The 20,816-nt window shown below is 39.6% G+C and overlaps 2 protein-coding genes across 17 annotated transcripts in view; both read right to left on the reverse strand.

Annotated features, from left to right (window-relative positions):
• The window catches only part of HECTD1 (HECT domain E3 ubiquitin protein ligase 1), a 71,237-nt gene extending 61,270 nt beyond the window's left edge, over nt 1-9,967 (reverse strand). For 5 of the 8 annotated variants that reach the window (XM_048484736.1, XM_048484732.1, XM_048484733.1 and 2 more), the window contains exons 1-2: nt 9,243-9,496; nt 3,100-3,367 (exon numbers count right to left, since the gene is read on the reverse strand). In XM_048484736.1, the coding sequence (XP_048340693.1) occupies nt 3,100-3,239 (140 nt within the window). In that variant the 5' untranslated portion in view covers nt 3,240-3,367; nt 9,243-9,496. Of the gene's footprint in view, nt 1-3,099; nt 3,368-6,379; nt 6,547-9,242; nt 9,497-9,935 lie in introns of those variants that run through there. The other 3 variants (XM_048484731.1, XM_048484730.1, XM_048484728.1) reach the window with 3 other exon arrangements.
• Nucleotides 9,968-18,532: 8,565 nt separating this feature from the next.
• HEATR5A (HEAT repeat containing 5A) overlaps nt 18,533-20,816 on the reverse strand; it is a 75,291-nt gene continuing 73,007 nt past the window's right edge. For all 9 annotated transcript variants that reach the window (XM_048484744.1, XM_048484742.1, XM_048484739.1 and 6 more), the window contains one exon: nt 18,533-20,532. In XM_048484744.1, the coding sequence (XP_048340701.1) occupies nt 20,228-20,532 (305 nt within the window). In that variant the 3' untranslated portion in view covers nt 18,533-20,227. The remainder of the gene's footprint in view (nt 20,533-20,816) is intronic.

Consider the following 20,816-nt stretch of genomic DNA (forward strand, 5'->3'; position numbering starts at 1 on the left):
TCTGGAGTGCTGATATTTTCACTAAGGCCAGAAAATGTTTCAAAGGATAAGGAAGATGAATAACTGAAGATTAAAGTCATATTCCCAATGAAGAGTAGACCGAAGTGCACATGGTTCTAGCAGACAAAAATTCATACAGCTAATTGTCCAACTGAAAAGGTCCATCACAGTACAATTTAAGCATTTCACATCAGAAGATGTTTTACTATAGGACATTACATCTTTCAATACCCCTATATCAAAACAGGATGGCTCCCTATTTGCATTTTTTGACTAATCCTATGCAGAGAAGAGCCCTCACACTTGCTCGCTTCAATGTTTTCCCCTCCGCTTTATTGCGTGGCAGATTTAACAACTTGGAAATGAGCTAAAGGTATGCTCTTGTGGTGAACAACAAATTGAAACATTGGCACATCAACTGCTTTGCTGCCCTAAATTTGCTCATATCAGATCAAAATATTCCAGTATTCTTTCAAGGATACCTAGCGAAATGGGAGAATCAGGTAGACTTCCTTTCCTTCTGGACAATTCTGACAATGAAACTTGTGAATTGGTAGCACGATTTTTACTGGAGGTGATGCACAATCAATAATTTATATTCTATCATAAACCTTTGTATTTGTGTACCTTTTATCTCAGGTTTTTTATTATGATTATTGTTGATGCAAAATAAAGGCTTATTATTATTACTATAGGACATTAAAATACACGGGAATGAAGTTCTTGAGGTTTACTTTAAACCACTCAGTCATGATAGATTAATTCATTTCTTAAGTAGTTGCTTTCTAGATTGGCTTCAATATTCAGTTAAACAGAGCTTTTTAAAACAATGAGAAATTGAAAAGTGATCGTGTTAGGGTTAGATGTTACCTTTTTGCTGTGGCGAAGCCAAACATGAATTAATATACCTAATTCTCAACATGGCCAAATCTGTGGATACTTAAATCCAGAAATTACAGCCATGAACACATAAGACAGATATTTCTACCAAAATGAGAGTAGCCCTAAGTTTGCAGAAAAATCTAACATCTTTAATGGAAAAAACCCAACAGATTAACCCTTCCTCCATTAATAGCTTTTAAAAGAGAAAACCAAATGTCCCCAGTTGTTGTTTGTAGACAACCACAACAGTATTGCCAATTGAAGCCTTGGTTTCTGTCAGTAAAAGGGAGGAGGAGAGGTCACAGCCCTTTCCAGGGCTGTTTGGCCTTTGAGAGAGGACTCATCAGGGACAGGCCCAACAGCAACCAATCATGTGACTTGGATGACTCATCCAAGTCCAGCTGTTCGCTACAGTTCAACAAAAGCCAACTCCACAAAAGTTGTGTGGTATAGAGTTTCAGACCATGATCAGAGAGACCTAGGTTCAAATCCTCATTCAGCCATGGTGATGACCAAATGATCTTGGACCTGTCACACAATTCTCAGCCTAACCCATCTCACAGAGTTGTTGTGAGGATACAATGGCCAAGAGGAGAATTATGTAAACTGCTTTGGGTTCCCATTATAGGGAAAGGTGTGGTGCAAGTGAAGGAAATAAATATAACTTAAATAAATACATATTAACCCCTCCAACAAATAACAGAAACAGCACCAGCACCTTTAAGAAAGGAGATTTCAGTGTCCACTGCAGGGGTTGCTAGGCAATCACAACAGCATGGCCAGCCTTCAAACATTGACTGCTATTAGTAAAAGGCAGACAGAGAATCATCTCCAGGGCTATTCTGGCCTCCCAGTCTATCCCTTCTTCCCAACATCCTCCCCTGGAAGCACGACAATGGGGCCAGGCCCAGCAGCAGTAACCCAGCAAATTGCTATCACACCATATGTGCTACTCATACAGCGGGGGCTACCAAGCAACTCAATATCAAACAACATGCCTGGGCCCAGTAGCAACCTCCTCAAAACTTACACAAGCTGACTGGGCCCAGCGGTGGTCACCTTACACCTCACCTAATCAACTTGCTACTTGTACAATTTATGCAACCTGAACAGGTTTTTTTCCAAAGAGAGGCTTCCAGGGCAAGTGACAGAGGGAAATTTGAGTGCCAGTGTGATGCAGTGGCTAAACTGTCAGATTAAGATCTGGGGAAGCTAGGTTCAAAGCCCCACACTGCCATAGAAGATTGCTGGGTGACCCTGGGCCAGTCATGCTCTGTCATCCTAATCTACTTCATCATGTTGTAAGGATAAAATGAAGAACAAAAGAATTATGAAAGCTGCTTTGGGTCACCTCTGAGGAGAAAGGTGGGGTATAAAAGAAGTCAATAAATGAAATTGAAGACTAGAGGAAAATAAAAGAAAGGTTAGATGGTAATGGGGAAGGAAAGAATGAAGCAGGCAAATAAAACAGGATATTGGGGCTCTGGATAGGTTTGCAGTGTCAAAGTTAGTTATGATATTTGCACCAGAATGTAGATATAAAATTCCACTTTGTAAGAACAGGTGAGGCAATCATATGTTATTTTTTTTCTCCATGCACTGTGGTTTCTTATGCCTTCCCATCACAACAAAACATTTACTGACTCCTGGAAGTTGAATTTAGTTAAAATTCAACATCTTTGCCAGCTCTTTAAAATTAAAAACATTTGTTTCAGGTATAGAGTTTGAATGGAAAAACAGATGTTTAGTCTATTTTTATAGTGCCCTTTTTATTTTAGCCTTCCTCCATAAAATGCGAACAGTATAGAACTGTTATTTCATTTTCTTATTTAACCAAATCAAGCAAGAAGCACCTAAAAGTTACTATACAGATCCTCAGAAGGTACTGGACATGTACTGAACATGTACTGAAAGCAACATGTTTCAGGAAAGCTACAGCAGCTTCCAGTACTCTCCTAGACCCTGTTGTCAACAACAACCCCAACGTGAAAACCAGCTTCAGCACACCTGCTCACCTTGTCCATCCACTTATGGATCATCAGTGGTTTCAATGCATTGCTTGCACTGTTCCCAGTATTAACATAATGTTGGTCATACAATTCCTTGCTAAAATAGATTTTGGGTGACAGGATCCCAGCAAAAAATGTCCATTATGAGCAGGAAAGGATCAGGAAGTATAAGCCCTGCACAAAGATATCGTAAGGAAAATTCACTTACGTTTCAAAGCATCGATCCACATTGTCTGACATCAAAAGCAGCATACATAACTGCTCCAGTGCTATTAGTTGCATGTCTCTTTCATCTCCTTGACCCATCTGCAGCCACTCGAGCAATGTGTCTGGGTCCACATCTGCCATGATTTCAGAGATGCCTGGTTTTCAAATCCAATAGTAACTAAAGAAATCTTTTAAAATATCCAATAAGAATAAATGGAGCACAATAAATTTTCCACTGTGCTAGGATTCCAGGTTTTGACAGTCTTCACCTGAAAAGACAGAGATGGGTGATTAATTTTCCAGTTTTGACCTATTACTCAGAATGTATATAATCCGCACTAGGACACCAAACCTGCAACTTGTGTATGTTACATATATTATTATATCTTTATTTAAGTGAGCATTCTTCATTTTGCTGTTATTCGTCAACAGATAAAGTTAAGAAGCTATACACAGTGCACTGAAATGACATCCTAATTTACATAAATTAGGGTTTCTGGGTTTTGAGATTTCAGAAGATATCATTGACATTTTTACACCTATTTTTGCAACTATAACACTTTCCAAATTTGCTTTAAATGCAATGATGTCCTTGGGATTCAGTGCTACGAGAATAATATTCAGGCCCTGAAGAACTTACCAACCTATATTCGTGATGCTCTATTATCTTCTCCCAGAACTGTAAAAGTTGCGTGTCGAACCACTCAGGCACCTACAAATACACTAGGGCCTAAAAATCTGAAAGGTAGTTGCCACCTAAAATCTTTTACTGGTCCTTAGGAATGTGAAATGTTTTTTCAACCTTGACTTTAAAAATTTCACCCTGTTTTATGTCCATGTCTATGTCATAAAACAGCTCTAATTCCAACTGCTATGCTGATTATGGCTTTGGGGCTACAACATTGATCCCAGTGGCTGCATCAGCACTACAAGGTAAGAGAATACTACCAAATGCCACTAGTAGAATCAATGAAGTGGTGCTGCATGCATTTTTTTTTTTGCTGGAGCAACATCACAGAATTGTACAAATGGGCAAGTTAATCATTAGGGGAGGGAGAACAGAAGACACTTGTTGACCAGCAGAATTCTAAAAGATTAAGTAGAACTAACATTCTCTTCCTAAATTAATAAACAGAATAATCTGCTATTCTTACAATAAAAATATTTATGACTTCTACTACCTCACCAGCTTCTGTGATTTCTCTCTCTCCATTTGCAGTTCTAGGCTATAAACTATTAAGTAGCAAACTAAAAACACAATTAAAATAAAATCCAGAAGACTCAGAAGGACTCTTTCTTCAGCCTCAAGAATTGTTAGAATAGTTTTAGATTGTGGCTAAATGCTGAAGAAAGATGAGGAAGAAAAAAATGAATATTCTTTTCTTTTAACAGCTTCACCCTTTTTATTCCTTACTCATTTAGACAAAACTATTGAAATTTGCTATATAAGTATAAAGCACCATAAACTGTTAAAATCTTACATGTGTTTGTTCACTACAAAAATCCCACTGAGTTCAGTGGGGCTTACTTCCTAATCAGTGTGTTTAGAAGTGCAGTTTAATCCTATTATTTCCCAATCTGCCATTTGGCCTAGCAGTTTTCACTTCAGGGGTAGATATCTCCTATGTGGTTTTCTGGCATTAGAAACACTGAATTAGAACATCTAATCCTTAAAAATTCTCCATCTGCATGTTGGCACAGTTGTTTATAAATCAGGAGTCTTTATAGGGGGTCTCAGAAGCCCTTTCATTGTATTCTAGCACAAAAATCTAATTGCAATCTTCATCCTGCTATTAGACTAGTACAAATCTCAAACACTGCACAATATGCCAGACATATTCTGAGCAGTTGATTTCAGTGAAATATTATATTCAGTGCATTCCTTTTATCCTCCTAAAATGCAAATATATTACAAAGATTCCAAAGGTTAAAAACTACACAAAGTATTTATTTGGCAACCATAATACTGAGGAAAGGAACAGAGAAGGGGAAAAAAATCTCCCCCAACAATTGTGGTCTTAACCAAATGCTCAGTGGGCAAAGTCTGCCTGTGTGTTTACTTGTGATCAGTTAGTGATTAAAAGAGTCCAGAAAAGTGAACTCTAACAAAATTAAAAATACAAAACACAACCCAGTCCTGATCAAAAGTACAAAATCTGTCTCTGCAAATCCAAGCAAAGCATCTTTGAGATCAAAGAATAAACCAAGTACTACTTTCTATATGTTCGATGTGGTTTTTTTAAACAGATGATGCAGTCCTATACCCCTACATACAGCACAAAAGTAAATTAACCCAAGAAGCACTATGGGCTCAACTGAGATTACCTGCAACCACTGTGTTAGTCATTCCAAAAAAGTAAAAATGTAAAGACTAAGTAGGAGATAAATTTGATCCACACTATTTCACCATTAAACACAGGGAAGAAAGCACAGTTCAGTGGCAGGACACATGCTTTTCAGGCTCGAAGTGCCAGACTCAATGCCTAGCATCGCTAGCTAAAAGTCTGAAAAAGCCCCCTAAAACTGCAAATTAGTCAAGACCCTGAGAAACTACCATCAAGCAGAGTAGGAAGAACTGAGTTAGAAGAGCTGCTGGTCTGACCATGTTCACTTGGCGCCCTCTTTAATAAGCCTAAATAAAGGCAACGCCATGTAAGACAACCAGGATCGCCCTACTGACTTTTGTCTCTCAATTCAGAAATAATCCTTCCCGCCGCCCCCTAATTCTAGGAAAGAGATGAGAACAGGGATAACTGTAGTTTGCAGCGGTCGAGAGGAAAGGCATTAATCCCTCCAGTCGGCCAGGCCCAGACTCGGCGTCCTGAGAAATCTGGATGAGCCACACATGGGCACCTGCTCGTCTCTCCTCCATTCTAGGCCAAGCACGCAACCAGGCACCCCGGCACCCCTTCAATATGGTCAAGAGGTCCCCTCCGGGCCCAACCGGCCACCCCCTCTTCACGAACCTCCTCCTTCGCGCCCCCATTTCCCCAGGCCTGACGACCACCTCGCGCCCGCCGGGGCTTTCCTTCAGCAGACTCCCCGCCTGTCCCTTTCCATCCTTGGCAGCAGCCATCCCACCCAAGGCCTGGCCCACCGCCGTCCCGAAATCACCTCAACACAACACAACTCTCCACAACGCTCCCCCGGAAAAGCCGCGGCACTCGCGTGGCCTGCAAGCCGAAGGCCTCACAGGATGACCCAGCTTGGCGCTTAGGAAAGGCCGGCGCTAGACTCGCTCTGCTCGGCCGCAGCGTCCCAGTTCCTCCTCCTCCCGTTACCTTGGCGTCCTCGACCCTTCCCTCAGAGCAGCCGCCGCCGCCGCCCCTCAGCGTCCCGGTTCTCTGTGCCCCTTCTTCAGTCCATACCCAAACAGCGCCGTACCCCGTCCATCTTGATCCTCCCGGCGGAGGATTGGGGAAGGGCTACAGACCAGACGAGGAGGAGGAGGAGGAGCCCGCCAGCCTCGGAGTCCCTCTCAGGCTCAATCCCGGCGGAGATGCGGGAGGCAGCCAGGGGAGGCGCTGCAGCAACCCTCGCCCAAGCCGATCTCCATCGTTGAGCCGACCCGGAGCCGAGCCACGCGCCATGTCTACTTTGCCCTTTTTTCCACCCTCTCCCCTCCCAGTTTTCAAGAAGAAAAGGATAGTCCCTCTTTGCCAAGGTATATAAGATGTCCTCCTGATCTCTCCAAGCACATTCCCGCTTCTCTTTGCTAAATGTGGCTCCCCCCATCCCCCCGCGCCGTCATAACTTTTGTATGCCTGAAGAACAGCAAACTTTTGTATATCTGAAGAACAGCAAACAAAAGTGTTTCACGCGAAAGCTTTTTGTTGTTTGAAAAGTACTAGGTCTTAGGAAAGCAAACAGACTCAGAAAGACAGGCTGAAACATATGGAACTAATGGACGGTACTGGCTTTCATCTCCAGTCATGCAAGCAAATTTGTTTTTAAAGTGTTATTCTGGGGGAAGGGGCATTTTCCTGCCAAACTCACGCAAGGCCGTCACTTTGGATTTGTGGTGATAAAAAGAAAGTATCTCTTCGTGTAACTACGATTAATTCACGTCTTTAGGCTTGACTATCCGTTTGACCAGTAGCAGCTGGCTTATTAGTTATATATCCACAGTCTGTGATTTTAAGAAACCTCAGGAAGTCTGGTGAGAGTGCATATAATATTCTTTGTTATTTTCTGTGAGCTGAAAGTTCATAATAAAAGTGTTTCATTTGGACACATGCTCACCATAATAGTTGACTTTGTGGAGTTGTATGATTTTTGGCAAGATGGTTAGGCATAAGTTAATAATATAATGAACGTAATAATGTAATGAACGTAATATTATAGGACATTAAAATATTATTGCTGACTGCATAGAAGATGCTTCCTGCAGTCACCTAGAAGATGGGTGTGTGCAGAGAATAAAAACCATGGAAATTGCTCCACCCCACATATGAACCACCAGTCACATGCCACTGAGCTAAGATCACTAGTTTGACATCACCAGAAGGCTTAGTTAGTCAGGGTATCATGTGATGTGGCAATGTACTGCATAACAATAATCTCCTTCCCAAAACTAGAGAAAACAGAAGTGATCTTTTAATCATCACTGAGTGGTGACTGTTCATTTTTGCACTAGATCAAGCCCTTCAAGAGATGCTAAATATGACCAGTGACACTATTATCCTATGCATCTGTGCAGAGTCATGCTAGGAAGCAAGTTGGGGTCTATTGATATTATACTAGATAGCTTGTCAAAGGTATAGAGATTATTTATATTTTTTCCAGATGCAGTGCCTAATTTTGATGGAATTAATGGTATTGTATTGAAACCAGGTGGCATTAATATTTTTCAGTGAAATATTATACATGTTGTCTCCAACCGTCTGCCAGATGGGAATTTAGTTCCCCAACTTATTTGAATTTTCTTCAGGGGCTTCAATCAGGTGATGATACAGACTTTTGTTTTTATGGCTTTATTTGCATAAAATAAAGAAAATACAACAGAGCTTCCTGAAGGCAGATGCATTGTCGGTCACAATCTAGATACTATGACATATGCTACTGTTGTTACGATTCAACTATAATGACAGATAAAGTTTTATGATATCAGGCGTATGTACTAGGACATTTACCTTGTGGGTATCTAACTGCTTGCTAAACCTAAAAGAAGTTCAGAAAAGTGGGAGGAGGACAATCATAGTCTGCTTAAAATATAATTTCCTTCCTTCCTTCCTTCCTTCCTTCCTTCCTTCCTTCCTTCCTTCCTTCCTTCCTTCCTTCCTTCCTTCCTTCCTTCCTTCCTTCCTTCCTTCCTTCCTTTGAGGTGTTTTGTTTTTTAATTTCCACTTCTTTTGAGACTAGGTCTTTTAAGCATTTTCAGTCAAGCCTATCTGAAATCAAGTTTTAAAATTTGAAATAAACATTTCTAGCTTTTTTCATATTTGTACCTATCTTTATCTAAATTCAACTGAGACAGCATAAACTAACATTTGTTGCCAATATTACATAGAAAAGTAATAAAAGGCAATAGGTGCTTCAAGTTGCCTGCCAGTTTTAATTGGAAATCTGTCATTACTGAAAAGACAAGTGGATATTTTCCCCTTTACCATAATGTATTATGCAGATATATTTTTTTAAAAAATTAAAATTACATAATAGGAGAGATATTGGGCATTTCATTATTTGAATTTAAATATATTCATGAGTCTCTTCTGAGCACAAAATGATTTCCTTCGCAAACATTTGTCCCTGTTTAAATTTGTTGTTGCTCTCAGATATACCAGATAGGTTTTCACTCACCTCCCACTCTCTTCTAAATGTATAAAGTCATACAGGATACAGAGATCAAAGGGTAGTTCGAACACCCCAAGTGACCCATAATTCTTAGCAAAGTGCTACTGGATGACTCTGCTTTCCAAATATAAATAGATATAATGCATTTATTATACGTTTGCAGTCAGATGCTCACCAGCGTTTGCTGTGCCTTTTCTTTTCACATACTACAGAATACATCCTAAACTTTAAACAAGTCACCATTCAATTTCCTTTGTTAAAGAAACCAACATTATAGCAGGATCAAAGTTCTTTCCTGTTTCAGATTGTTCTCCAATTTCAGCAAGGGAAACGTAATAATTCGGTACTTACTCGTTTTGCTGGTTGATATTGTAAAATGATTTATTACCTTGGCTAGCTGGCTTTTCAGACATTTTCTTGAAAATACTTTCATCCAAAAAGTATTCCCCTTTTAATTTTTTTTCCATTTCAGTTGGTTGAAGTTTTTCAGTCCATGTCAGTTGAAGTTTTGTATTAAGATCATACCATAATAGTTCTTCTCACTCGTATAGTTGTTGCACAACCTTTGGGAGTAAACATAGAGTCATCGTCTGTGCTTTCCTAAAGTGTCAGTGTCGGTAATCTTGGATCCTGGCAATCACACATGTAACTCCACGTCAGCTGCACAAAAGTGTTTACCTTTTGCCACCACATGCAGTTTACTGCAGCAAGGACTGTGTTCAAGGTTACAAACTAAATTGTTAAAATGCTTTAGTTAGTCATACTGATGTTGTTGTGAGAGAGTATTTTTTTGTAATGTAGGTAGAGTTTTTAAAGTAGTGTAGTGAACTACAATGATGAAAGAACTGTTGACAGCTTCAGATTTCTATCTTCAAAATTGCATGTAAAAAACTAGAGGCTGATGTGACTGCCAGTCTAACTTCCATAGAAGCCCGCAGTTTTTTAATGTCTTCTAGAGGAAATTGAAATAGGGTTGACTGTCAGGTCTTGATGTATAAATTTCTGTCCAGCTTCTATCTTTGGATGTGTCTAAACTGAATTTACCTTGTAAACAGAAGGATCCATAATAACTGAAACAAACATTCTGTAGATGTCGCCACCTCAAACCTGTGAGTCCAGCAGACAGGAAGTGAACTCCCTGCTTTAACATCCTGCCTTTCTCTGTGTAACTGAGCTGAAGTAGTGAGTAAGAAGCCTTGAGATCTAGCCAATCAGAATGCAGAACTTGTAAGACACTGTCATACTTTTGTATGTGAGCCATTTGAACCTTCTGTAACCTTTCTGAAGCAAACTTAATTCAGGATGATGAACACTTTTTCTTCAGTGTAAATTGGCTAACCTTGAACACAAGAGCTCTATATGAATTTATTAGGATTTTTAGCCAAACAGACTCAGAGCAACTTCAAAAATTGTTTGCAGCGTATATGGCGGGGGGTGGTACTGCTGCTTACAGGGGTGCAAACATTTTCAAATGTTTTATTTTTTGGTAGAAAATGTTCAATATCTAAAGCTTATTTGTTTTACAAAATAAATAACAAGTAGATGCCATTAGTACAATATTAAATAAACTTGGCAATTTCAAAGCTATATTTTTTCAGGAAATTGTTGTTTTTCAGGATTATTGTTCTATGGAGAGAGGGTAGGTATATTGTAAAAGGTGGAGGAGAAATGTAACACAGATACATACAGATTTTTTTAAAAAATCACCTTACAGATTCAGTTGATTGGCCTGGCTGGTTAAATCAAACCCAGAGCTAAAAATTGTATGTGTTTTGTCACCTCTCACATGGTGAAAGGGATATTGACATTACCAATCTGATATGAAACTAGCAAGTGATAAAGTGTTATAATAAAGCTGAACTGCCCCAGTGACCTCCCTGGAGGACAGTTACATTCTACTGAAATAGATAGGCGGTCACCTGCATCCATGGCATACCACACACAATTCTTGGGTATGTTAAATTACTGTGTCAACAGCTCCCAGTGCTTTGTTTCCCCTCTCCATTGTATTTGAGTGATGTAAAGGAGAACATGCTATGTTGCCTTAAAATTTATAAATATTTCAGTAAAAGTAAATTTGCTTTAAAGTAAGCTTTGCTTTAAAACACACTTGATTTATTATTTTCTTGATCAAATGTTTGAGTTCCATTATTTGGTGGTATTGAGACATAATGTCAACAGGGGATATTTTAAAATGCTTGTCTATGAAATGCAAGTCAAAATAAATATGGTAAGCGAGATTATTCTGTATTTAGGGCATTGGAAAAAAACTTTCCAATTCATTTAGTCTGGAAACCCCATGTCACTGGCTGTTGCCCAGTGACAAATCAAAGGACTGCCTGTGCACATTAAAGCCTTTGGTTATACTTAAAGAAGCTGACTGGACTGTGTCCAAAAAGACTAAACTAAGCATTATGGGGGAACACAGTTCCCAATTCCTATTTCTTAAAGTCAAAATATTTTTATAAGGCACCATTGGTGGGTGGTACAGTGTGTTGACTTGATGACATACACACGTGTACACAAGCAGGGTATTTAACCATTTTTCTGGATGTTTAACTGTTTTTAACTAATTTTCCTCTAAAAATGACTACTGCAAGGGTTTGAATTTATTTTCCCAGCTAGGATCCAAAACAAAATGAACAAAGCTTGGAAAATGGCCAAAGTATTTGCAGGGGAAAATCAATGAGTGCTGGAGGGGTTAAGCAACCTTTTCTCCAGCTTGCCAGTCTCTTTCTGAAAATGTTTCTCTCTCCCATGCTGTCATTATTCTCAATTCAGCCTGATCTCACATTTGCATCCAGGGGGATCTACTTAGGCGTTCAGCCTTTTTCGATGATCAGATATGTGCCTTTTTTTTTCAGAAACACAACTTTGATGGATATTGTGATTTCATGGTACACAAGAGACTCATCAACATGGCAGAGCTGAATTGTTTATGTGTGCATATACTTAAATTTGTTTGTATACCAATCCTAACATCGAGAATTGTAATTTTCTACTTGAATCTTAAATATTCCACAGAATTTATAAAATGGGATTTCTCAAGAAATTCAATTGTTGTTAGAACTTTGGTCAAGTTGCTCAGGCTGTGAATTTTTTTCTGTCTTCTATAATTGGAGGGCCCTGTTCTAATTAGATTCTGTTTCACCTGTTTGATGAGAACAAGCAGGGAGTATTAGCTACCCGCATCATTAAAGAAATGTTGTGATTATCTGTGCCAAGCTGGCCCAAGTCACTAATTGGCTATGGAAAATGTATTGTCGAAGGCTTTCACGGCCAGACTCAACTGGTTCTGATGGGTTTTCCAGGCTGTGTGGCCGTGGCCCGGAAAACCCACCAGAACCAACTGGCTATGGAAAGTTCCACTTAAATTTGGCTCTAATTGGTTGAATTAGATTCATTTGACCATGATTGGTGAATCCTTATTTAAAAGAACTTACTATGGGGCTATTGTTGCTTTTCTGTTCTGAACCTATCTGAAATTCTGTAACTTCTCTTTGACTTTATGCTTACTGGAAGAAATGAAGGCCAATGCTAAATGGACTTCTAGAACTGTGCTAATATTTGCATATTTGTGAGTGCCATATTCTGTTTTATGCTTCAGCTAATCTTCTGCTATTTATACATATGTAATTATTCATGCTGAGGGATTTTTCAAGCTATCTTTTTCTTTTTATAAAACTTCTAAAAATTTTATTTGGTCTGCTGTATGTCCACTTATTCTCAAGAACCCCTGTGAGCTGGGTATCAAAAGCCTAGGCTGTTTTCTTGACAGGATTGTTCAGGAGAGCATTTCTGTTAAAGGGATTAGGGCTATAATAACATATGTGAAATTTATTTTAGGCAGTTCATTGCATATATTATACTGTGTGTAGGGTGTTGTCCTTAATTTTATAATCTGCTTTCATTGCATTATGTAAATACATTATGTCCTTAGATACATAGTTTTAAATTGGGTAATCTGCCTTGAGTCAGATTACATAATTGGAATAGAAAATAAATATATTTCTGTGCTTGTATTATTTTACAAAAACATCTTTTTAAAAAAATCTAAGAACAATGTGGTGATTCTCATAGTCCCTTGCACAAAGTCTCATTAAATCCTTTAGAATCCATAATTCCTGACCAATTACATTTGAACGTTTTAAATTACCATCCATAATAGCATCAAGAATACATTACACATATTAAAATCTGATCATCTGCCTACAGTCCCTTTTTATATAGTCATTACAAAACATTGCCATAGTATTTTCCTTACCAGGCTGCATTGCAGCTGCTATCCATAGAATTAAAGTTTTGATTTTCATGTCCTACAGTAGAAATGTTGGGAAGGGCTTATGTACAAAAATGGCCAGCAATAGAAGGACTCTTCTCTCCCACCCACTAGAACTTCCCCTAACATGTCACAGTATGTTTCTTTTAAGGCTATGTGTCACTTTCTCCATCACAGCACCAAAGATATCTCTAATAGTTCAACAGTGGAGTCTTGTTGATTAAATTTCTACCATTTTCGGTAGTAGGGAAATCAAATTAAAAACTACCTTTTATTTGTACTGACTTGGGGGATTCCCTCTCGCCTCACATCTGTTGTAGGATAAAAACATGGCAAGAATAAATCTTCAAGGGCTAAATGGGATGGACGTACTTTTTCAAATAGCTGGTCTAATTTTCATTACTATCTCAACTTGGCTTCTGGTTTGAGTGGATCTGAACTATGCTGCAGAATCTCACCAGAAGAGTAGCATCTGACAAAAATCCCTTTTACTGTGTTGGATGTAGCAATGTCTGATGTGCAAAGGAACTGAGAAGAAGACCCAGCAGGGGGTGGGCAAGAGGTCAGCAAGAGAAGGTTGTAAAGTTCCTGACTCCTCTATCCTTTTGGTCACCTCTTGTCTGTCCTTTGACTGATACTATAAGTCTAATAACCTGCTGCTTCTCAGAAGTTAAAAAATAGACTCTTCCTAGCTAACGAGATAGCAGCATGCTATCTCTCCCACTTTCCTATCCTAAATAAACATCCTAATAAACATTTACCTTTTGCCCTTTTAATCAGTGTGTTAGCTGCTTCTCTGTGCTGTAAACACCAACATTTTGTACCTCTGCCAATCTACTTCTAGCAGAATTTTAAAGGTGTGGAAAGCTATAAGCTTTACCATATATATGGTAAAGCTGAGCATGGCCTCTTCCCCTTTGGTTCAAGTTATTTTGAGTCTATTAATACATACGTTCTATACTAGTTTGGTCATGTGATAACTAATTCACACAGCCAAGTTGTCATGTTAAGAAAACAGATCTAGCCGGTAAAAGCTGGTTCACCTGAAAGCATGAAAGAAATTTCATACCACACTATGAAGTCATGACTAGCTTAAATTTATGTGCCTCAGCCAAGTTTCTCCTTTGACTCCCTGGAGACCTGTGCTACTGATCTGTGCTTTGAAACCACCCTGCAAATAAGTAAATCCTCCGTTGTTTATATACAAATCCTACCTCAGCAATCTCCATATTTTACTGGCATGTCACAAAACTTACCTCACAGTGGTAAACCCATTCCTGTACACATACTACCATATGAACACCTGATGCCTAAGGAAAAGGTTTATAGTTTAAAATAAACCTGGTTCCCTAAAATGGTTGGAGACCATGAGAGTCCCCTAAGCTTTTAGAAAAGACCTGTCCCAATCCCTTTGTAGTCATCTGTCTGTGCCTGCCTAGATTAGGAGTACTCCTTAAAATGCGAGTGGAACCAAATCCTGCCTCTTCTTTAGCATACGGATGAGGGGCATAAGAAGGAGGGTTTTTCCTCTTAATGCACAAGCTACCCTTGTGAGAATGTACACTTAATTGGCAAGCGGGCCAAAGTGACATTTATGCAGAAAGCATTTATATGATGCACATCACACCAGTTGCCCACCCCATTGAAGAACTTAGGACAAAATGGTCGTTTTATGATTGTTTGACAGTATGCTCAGTCAACCCAAGCAGTTTCTGTGTTGCCCAGTTTTGCATGTGATCAAGCAACCATGAGAGCGTTTCATGGGATTTCACTATTAAAATATAGTTCTTTCTACAAAAGCATTATTTAATACAACAGCAATACATTTTGTCTTTCTGCCAGAATTATTAATTATCCATCTGTTAACTTAAAATAAAGGTGAAGATAGTGTAAAATCTTTTGTGTGGACTGGATTTTGGATCTAAAAAGGAAAGAAAGAGAAATCTAGCCAATTTAATTCTCCCAAAGCAAACCATGTGCATTTAGAGACCTCTATGGCTCCTTCAGGCCAGCAGGATATGTCATTTACTAGCTATATTGAAACTCAAACTATATAACCCCTGTTCAAAGCAGGAATGGCTATTCTGTAGCTAGCAACCTCTATCAGCGATAATTTAATTCATTGTTATCTCATGATATTGCTCTTTGCTATTAGTCACGTCAGTATAGAGCAGGGGTAGGGAACCTTTAACACTCAAAGAGCCATTTGGACCCGTTTTCCATGGGAAAAGAAAACACTTGGAGCCGCAAATAATTTTTGACATTTAAAATAAAGATAACACTATATATATTGGGTTTTTTTACCTTTTATTCTGCTCATTCTGAGAAGTGCATGGATGCGTCTGCCCTGCTGCCTGCAGGGCGGGCAAGGATGGGGCCAGCAGCTTGGCCTTGCCGGCCACTGGGAAAGCGCCTGCCCCGCTCAAACGGGGCAGGTGAGAGGGGAAGCCCGTGGCGCGTGAGGGGAAGCCCGTGCTGGTGGAAGCGTGTGAGGTGAGAGGGGAAGCCCATGCTGCCTGCAGGGCGGGCAAGGATGAAGCCGGTGGCTTGGCCTTGCCGGCTGCCGGGAAAGCACCCACCCCGCTCCAACGGGGCGGGCGAGAGGGGAAGCCCGCGGAGCAGCCCAGCTGACTGCAGGCAGTTGGTGCGCCCGCCCTACTGCCTGCAGGGTGGGCAAGGATGGGGCCGGCGGCTCAGCTTGTGGAGCCGCAGTGCAAGGGCAGAAGAGCCGCATGCGGCTCTCGAGCCGCAGGTTCCCTACCCCTGGTATAGAGATCAAAAGTAATTTTCTTTGTACATATGCTTGCAGCATTGTGTGTTTGTGTGTGAGAGAGAAGTGCCTTCAAGTCACAGCTGACTTATGGTGACCCCTCATGGGGTTTTCAGGTGTACAAGAAGTTTCAGCCATCAGTTCCTTTAGACTGAAAACTGCTATATATTTCTGTTCACATAATGAGTATTACCTTGACCTGTTGACATAAAGGAGCAATTTAAATGTTGAATTGGACTCTCACCGCGTCTGGAATTCATTATTTCAGTCTGATTCCTCCATTCATGCTGGTGTTAAATGATTAAAGGCATTATCAGAAATGCATTGGCATCACAGAAGAAAGGACAGATGGGAGGTCTGGAGTTTCTCAGGAGGACCAGGCTGGCAGGCAGACTATTCAAATGTTCTGCTTTATCAGGACTGCCAAAACCTTCTTGCCATCATGTAAGCAATCACTGAGAGAGAAAGTCCCAAAAAGCCAGCAGTTCAGTTTAGGCTTGGTAGTGAATTTATTGGTGGTGTTCCTCAAATGAAGAGTCATGCAACAAACTAAACATTTTTCATGATTAGAGGCAGCATTTCAAGGGCCAGAGTCAAAAATGTGTAATGGAGAGAAACAAAAAGACAGAGCTTCTGAATGGTGACAGCAGTCATGCAAACTGGTTTCTAGGCTGCAATTAAGAGTAAAACTATATCCTCCTCTGTCAGTTAGGGCTGAAAATGCCCTCTCCTCCAAAAATGCCATCTCCTCTGTTTTGGTGGTGGAAAGAGACTTACTGTGATGCTGTAGTGTTTTCAAGGCAAAAGGTTTTCATAGATCATTTGCTATTGCCTGTCTATGCGGGATTTGGGAATGTTTACTTTGGAGGAGACTGAGCGGGACATAGTTGCTCTAAGTATTTAGCTCCCACTCTGAGAACTGTTGACTTACACTGCCCTATCCTTAGGAACATGCCACTGCCAATACTACTCTATGCAGACGACATACTCTTATCCTGTACCAAGGCTGGCTTAACCCACCTCTTGGTCAAATGCAGTGAGTATTGTGCTAACAATCTTCTATCGATTAATCCACTTAAATCCAAGTTCCTAGTTTTTTCAAGCTCCTTCAAGCCTACAAACTGGTTTCTGGATAGTGATACTATCGAGCAGGTCAAGTTCTATATTGGGCATAAATTTTCATTACAAAGCCAGTTAGGTCTAACATAGACAGTCGGTAGTTAAGGGCTGTAAAAGTGGCTGTGCTGGTTGCCATCATAAATTTTTTCTTCTCCAGAGGTGGCAGGTTCATACCGGCAGCCCTAAAGATATTTAATTCCAAGGCGTCACAACAACTTATTTATGGGGTACCCCTCTGGATTGATGCTTGGCACATCTAATTGGAGTGAATTAAATCTGGCTTCCTTTACAAATTATGTGGGGTTCCCCACTGTGTCCCCAATGCTGTACTCTGCCTTGAAGCAGGACAATATGTCTTGGAAACAAGGGCATAGTGGATCACTCAAAGTTTGGCTATGCTTTTTCCATGACTCAAACAGCCTTATCCACCTCACTCTCCCTGAACTTCAGATTTCCACCTGGTGAGCCCACATCGAAACCAATATATTTTCCCCTGGGTTTTACTTGGGACCAACTTCACATGCTCCCCACTCCAGATCCTCCACCAGATAAAGGAGCGACTATTTGATCAGGAATACCTGTCATTAATTGGTGAAGCAAGAAGTTTGTGTTCCCCCCTCCATTTTGATATTGTACCCCGGAATGTCAAAAAGCCAACTATTTAAATATTCTTTCTGACCCCAAGCTGAGATGGGTGATCACCAGGGCTAGAACCAACACGTTTCCTCTTACATTACTTCTAGGGAGGTTTCTGAAAATCAGAAACGCGCTTGCACTTACTGCATAACTCTCAAAGAGTTGCTTGAGCATACCCTGTTCGCCCAAAATGTATGGCATTAGGCTGACCTTTTTTCTTATAGCCCCTACCCTGACAGGCCCTTGCTCTCTTAATTCTAAATTGAACTCTCTCTTGAGCAACCAGGATCCTAAGATATTGGAAATGGTGACCAATTTTCTGATTAATACTTTGAATTAATACTTTGGGGTTTTTTTCCTGCTTATATTACCCTTATGAATGTTGGATATTATTTTTTTCAGCCTAATAAAGGTTTCTGATCTGATTGGCTCCCCCTCACTGGCAGTCTCGAAGCAGCGGCTGGATGTACACTTGTCTGGGATGTTCTAGGCTGATCCTGCATTGAGCAGGGAGTTGGACTAGAGTTGGACTGTATGGCCCCTTGCAACTCAATGATTCTATGATTTTTAAAAAAGGTAAAATTCTCAAAACAAAAACTGGAGTGTTAAAAAGCCCTTATCTTACTAATGATATCTGTACATGCATAAATCAGAACAGGCATATGCTGCAGTTCAGGTGGGGGGTGGGAATGGGATATCCTATGTCTCCTGAAGTCTTCAACCCCCTCTTGTCAAAGCCAATCTACAGTGGCTAAATTGTAATATAGCAATACTTGTGATGCCTGCAGTTTAAAAATACAATCCTTGCATTCAGACAATTATAAACAAGCGCACAGATTTAAGTGAAGAAAATTAGATTTTATGTAAATTAGAAAATGACTCGTTAGAACTTTGTTCAAATGGTTAATTCTGTACAATTTACAATGTTATGTACAAACTTTATAGTAAAATACAGTACACTCTTCCTGAGTCTCAGTTTGGTACATGATTTTTTTTAAAAAGATTCCCACTAATACTTTGACAGAAATGCTGCAAGTATCTGGTTTACTTTGAGCAATACTGGTAAGACAAACAAATTAATGATTGCCAATACAAGTCTTAAAATAATTCATAGCTGAATATGATACAGGTAGATTTTGATGTTAAAGTATGTTCCATTCTTTTAAAAGTACCATTTTATTTCTTATGACTCAGTTGCAACTGCATATAATCTTACTGTCCTCTAAAATTAATATGCATCTGAATGCCCGTGATTTATATGGCAATTTGGCCAAATGGAGATTATTAATTGAGCATGTCAGATAACAAGATGCCTTACGTAGAGGCACTGCGCATCAAAACTTCTGAATAAGATATGCAAGTATCCAATCTCTGCTTAGCATGATAAATATTGAGACACTAATTTATTTAAGAGGTGGGACTTTATAAGCAATAATAAGGCCACAGTGCTGCAGTTCACACACACTCTCTCTCTCTCACACACACGCTTACTTTTGTAAATATAAATCCTCCAAATAACTGCATGAGTAGAGTCTCATCATAAAGCTGTAGCAGCTTTAGAATTCATAGGAACTTAAAGCTATCAATAATATTTAAAAACAACAACTGTGGTCTATAAAAACATGTAATGATTTTCTCTTAATTATGCCATTTTCTGGAACAATTTATTGCACTAATCAATGTTTTAAAATGATAATTTAAATAGCATCAGCATTTCTGACAACTAACTGCTGCCTAATATTTAAGACTGACAGGTAGTCCAAATATATTCAAGGTAATACTCCTTTTGTGCCAACTTAGGAATGCCCTCTGGAATAGAAACACTATGTCATCTGTTCTTGCAGTGTTTTTAGTGCAGCTAGTCATACATTCTGTGCCATCAACTGCAATAAGAGAAAGGGAGAATTTTCATGTCTGTGATCTAAGAAGAGCATTCACCACACTCCATGGGAGCCAACACTGAACTTAAACTGCACTGTTTGCACATTGAGAGCTGCTACCCAAAAGCAAGAAATCCAGATTCACACATGGTTCTGGAAACACATGTGCTGACGGAGGATTGGCATTATTTCCTTCCCATTCATTTGTGCTACCATCTAAGAGTCACAATGTAATACTGTTGGGAGATTTTACATATCCAAATCAATTTTGTTGCATTTTACTCAAAACACTACTGTACATTAGAAAGAAAAATGCGACAGGTACAATTATAGCTTTGTTTTCTTTCTAAACATAAAACTATATATTCACTTCATGCAAGAGGCACCTCTTCTGGGCTGTGAACTATGAACTGCACTCTTGTTCTAATTTCCACACTGAGCATCTGTGGCTTTGAACACAGTATGGGAGCCAACTATCTGATCGGTAAGTACACACACACACGAGTACAGGTACACAATCCTCTGAAGTGGTGCCAAAATGTGCTACTTTTCAAAACGTGATGTTGAAAACAAATCTTCCATAATGTAAACGGTGAGAAAGAAAAAAGAACTTTTTGTAGTGTTATCAAAGTGCTTAGGCTTTTTAAAAAAATCACAAAAAGTTGGTCTTTAATTGAATACTTGAACTTTTCCCAGGAGTCTTTGCATGCTTAGATGTTGCCTTCTCTTTGATGCCTTCCTGATTGCCCTTCACAGCCAATTCAAGTCTTGTCTTCATTGGTGGAGAAGAAGCCATTAGTTTTTTAAAAACTGAGGAATACTGTGGACCAATCTGCATCAGATACTGCAAAGCAAACTCGTGTAGATTCCTTGCTGAATTTGTGGCTGATCCAAGAGCATTCTCATCCAACAGAAATGAAATTAACATGGGTAGAAAGCAAGCCACTAGGTCAGTACCTGTGAAAATAGTTTGCATATATTGATTAATGCTAATAGTTTCACAAATAGAAGTATTTCAAATATGTGATTATTTCAACTACTTATAGAAGGCCTCATTGTTTTGCTGGACCTTTCCAAGGCTAGTCTTGGTTGTGGTGGGCGCAAAGGAGGGATCTGCACTAGAACCTTGTGGTAAACTGAAGAAGCCACCAACTCTGGAATAATGGAGGTATATGGCTGGTTTTGTATCTTCAGATTGTATTAACATTACAAAGTTCATTCAGTTAAAAATATCTTGCAGC

The sequence above is a fragment of the Sphaerodactylus townsendi genome, linkage group LG02, assembly GCF_021028975.2.
Source record: "Sphaerodactylus townsendi isolate TG3544 linkage group LG02, MPM_Stown_v2.3, whole genome shotgun sequence".
Taxonomy (NCBI): Eukaryota; Metazoa; Chordata; class Lepidosauria; order Squamata; family Sphaerodactylidae; genus Sphaerodactylus; species Sphaerodactylus townsendi.